This window comes from Galeopterus variegatus, unplaced genomic scaffold, assembly GCF_000696425.1.
Source record: "Galeopterus variegatus unplaced genomic scaffold, G_variegatus-3.0.2 Scaffold7926, whole genome shotgun sequence".
Taxonomy (NCBI): Eukaryota; Metazoa; Chordata; class Mammalia; order Dermoptera; family Cynocephalidae; genus Galeopterus; species Galeopterus variegatus.
The window spans coordinates 19,786-22,708 of NW_007734037.1; the positions used below are offsets into that span (position 1 = coordinate 19,786).

The 2,923-nt window shown below is 37.0% G+C and overlaps 1 protein-coding gene across 1 annotated transcript; it reads right to left on the bottom strand.

Annotated features, from left to right (window-relative positions):
• Positions 1–1,622: 1,622 nt before the first annotated feature.
• Positions 1,623–2,567, bottom strand: LOC103607993 (olfactory receptor 11G2-like). The gene has a single exon (XM_008592437.1). It carries the CDS (start codon positions 2,565–2,567, stop codon positions 1,623–1,625), a length of 945 nt encoding a protein of 314 aa, XP_008590659.1.
• Between the last annotated feature and the right edge of the window lie 356 nt (positions 2,568–2,923).

Consider the following 2,923-nt stretch of genomic DNA (forward strand, 5'->3'; position numbering starts at 1 on the left):
GGAGGGACTGCCGCCCATCAGGGGAGCAGCCCTGATTCAAAATCAGCCTTTCTTTTTATTGACAAGACAGGGAGTTTCACAAGAAAAATCAGTTGATTCAATCATCAAAGAAGGACATAAACACAGGCAGTGTAAAACTAGTAACAGCAGTAAATTAACAATGTGACATTCCAGAATGTAATTTGTAAAAAGCTAGGTTAATTCACCAACAAACAGCTTGTCCTTAGTAAACATTTTCTTTTCTACATACTTCCTACAGCAATTTTCTTAGTATATTTAAACAGTCTTCAAGCAGTTTCTTAACAAATCTTAAGAACAATCAGTAGGTTAAATAGTCAATAGTCATTCAAGCAAGAATCAAACTGGCCACCTAAAACAAAGCACACAATCCCATCCCTAAACAGTGATTAGAATTGATTAGATGGCTTTTGCCAAACTTATCTGTGGACTTTTGTCCCCTACTCAAGAACCTTTTGGCTCGTTCATTCATTACCTAAAAATCCTATTCTAAGATCAAAGGAGAATCAAGATTTCTAACCCACTACACAGTGTGACAGACATTTTAAGTTGGTTTACTTAAGATCTGTTCTAATTCCCTTCTCATTTCTCTCTGACAGAACTGGAAAACTAAAAATTATCTCCTCAGACTCTCTTGCAGCTAGAGATGGCCATGTGATTCAGTTCAAGGCAGTAAGATATAAGCAGACCCTCCTAGTGCTATATCTCTGTTTTTTTTCCTCCCTGAATGTGTGATGCTTGCAGATGCAATAGCTATTAATAAAGATGACAAAGCAGTTTTAAGTAGACAAAGCTCGTCTCTTGGTGGCATAACTGAATTACACTACCAGAAATGTACCCCCTGACTTCTTGTTGCATGAAGAAAGCCCTACTTATTTACTGGAATTTCCTTTACTCTTAAGTGAAAGCCATCTCTAACTGATAGAATATGTATCATCCCTTTCTAAATTATATTGATGGCATATATTTTTGCAATTTTTAAAATATACTTTTTTTAATGACAAAGAGAACAGTTTTTCATTATAATGCTGATGAGTCTATTGATCATTTTGTTTGTGATTCCTAATATCACCTTTAAGTGGAGAAAGTTCTTCCCTTCAAGGTTCTACATTAACTGTATTTTACACATTCAATTCTTTAATATGCCTACAATTTTTTGATAAATAATTTGCAACTCCCTAAAGAGTCCATAACTGGAGGGAGTTTGTGGCCCTCTGAAATTGTAAAAGAAATATCATATAAATAGGATGATGTGTATTATTCTGGAAAATGGTATGGTTTTCATCAGATTCTCCACAAAATCTATTGTTTTGGTACATTCAGGATATTATCTCGTTGAAATTGTAATTGCTTATTTTTATTAAAAATATCGGCGTACTCAAACCAAAAATCTTCAGTAAATTCTCAATAGGCAAGATTTTGATAAGAAGCTAAAATCAAATCAATGCTGTCATTCCATTTTAAGAAATTCTCCCATAAAAGCATTTATTCTAGATCTAGTATATATAAACTTTTACTTTTAAGAATAGTTTTTCTTTATTCTTTGCAACAGGACTCAAAAGGAATTTTATCTCCCCATGACGTCTCCAATTCAGGAATAATTTTTAAACTTTACACATAACTTTCCTCAGGGCAACTTTCATCTCCTTATTTCTAAGGCTATAGATTAGAGGGTTTAAAAGTGGAGTCGCAATTGAGTAGAACATGGTCACAAATTTTTGCAGCCCAGGCTGATTGGCTGCCCCTGGGCTTACATACATCACCGTGACTGAGCCATAAAATAGGGACACCACTACCAGATGAGAGGCACATGTGGAAAAGGCTTTTTTCCTCCCTGAATCTTTGGGAACCTGAATGACTGCTCGAAGGATCAGAGTGTAGGATGCGGATGCCAGAATGTAGAACAGAGAGACGAACAGTATCACAGCACTGAAAGTACTACAGGTCAGAGTTGTCTTGGGAACGGGGACACATGATATGGCCAGCATTGCCCCGAGATCACACAGGTAGTGATCAATGACGTTTGAACCACAAAATGGAACTTGGGAGACAAGGGAGGCAGGTGTCACTAACCAGAGGAAGCCACCCACCCAACAGGCAGACACAAGGGTTCCACAGCCTTTTCTGGTCATTATGGTGGGATAGTGTAGTGGACAGCAGATAGCAACATACCTATCAAATGCCATGAGGGCCAGGAAGAAGAGTTCTGTAGCACAAAGAGAGAGGAAGATGTAGAACTGTAAGATGCAGCCATTATAGGAGATGGTCTTGCTCTTGGAGAGGAAGTTGAACAACATGTAAGGCACATTGGAGTTGATGTAGCAGATCTCCAGGAAGGAGAAGTTGGCCAGCAAGGTGTACATGGGGGTTTGGAGGGGTTTGTGCCACCACACAGCACAGATAATAGCACCATTGCCAAACAAAGTCAAGATATAGATGATGGAGAACAAAAAGAAGAGGAGAATTTCTACTTCTTGGCTACACAGGAAACCCAGGAGAATAAATTCATGAACAGTTAGAGTGATATTATGATTTTCTGAAATATGCATTTCTTTCTAACCTATGATATGCACAGGCATAATCAGAACTACATGTTAAGAGTCTTTTGTTTTATTCAGCTTTACGTAAAACCTCAATTTCTTATTGGAAGTAGTTGGCATTCCAAGTAGATAATAAAATCATAGACTTTTAGTCAACATGGAGAGTTTTTATCAAAATACCACAGTTGGAAGGCAAATTTTAAAAACATCATTGGACATTTTACATTAAAAATTTCCTCCAGAGCATTTTTTCCTGATTTAGCCTGTAAGAAAGAAAAAGAGATGAATTATTATCACACCTTAACTGGTCATCTTTATTAACTTTACAGTTACAGGTAATAAGCTTGAGGAAGGTATTTCTGCCC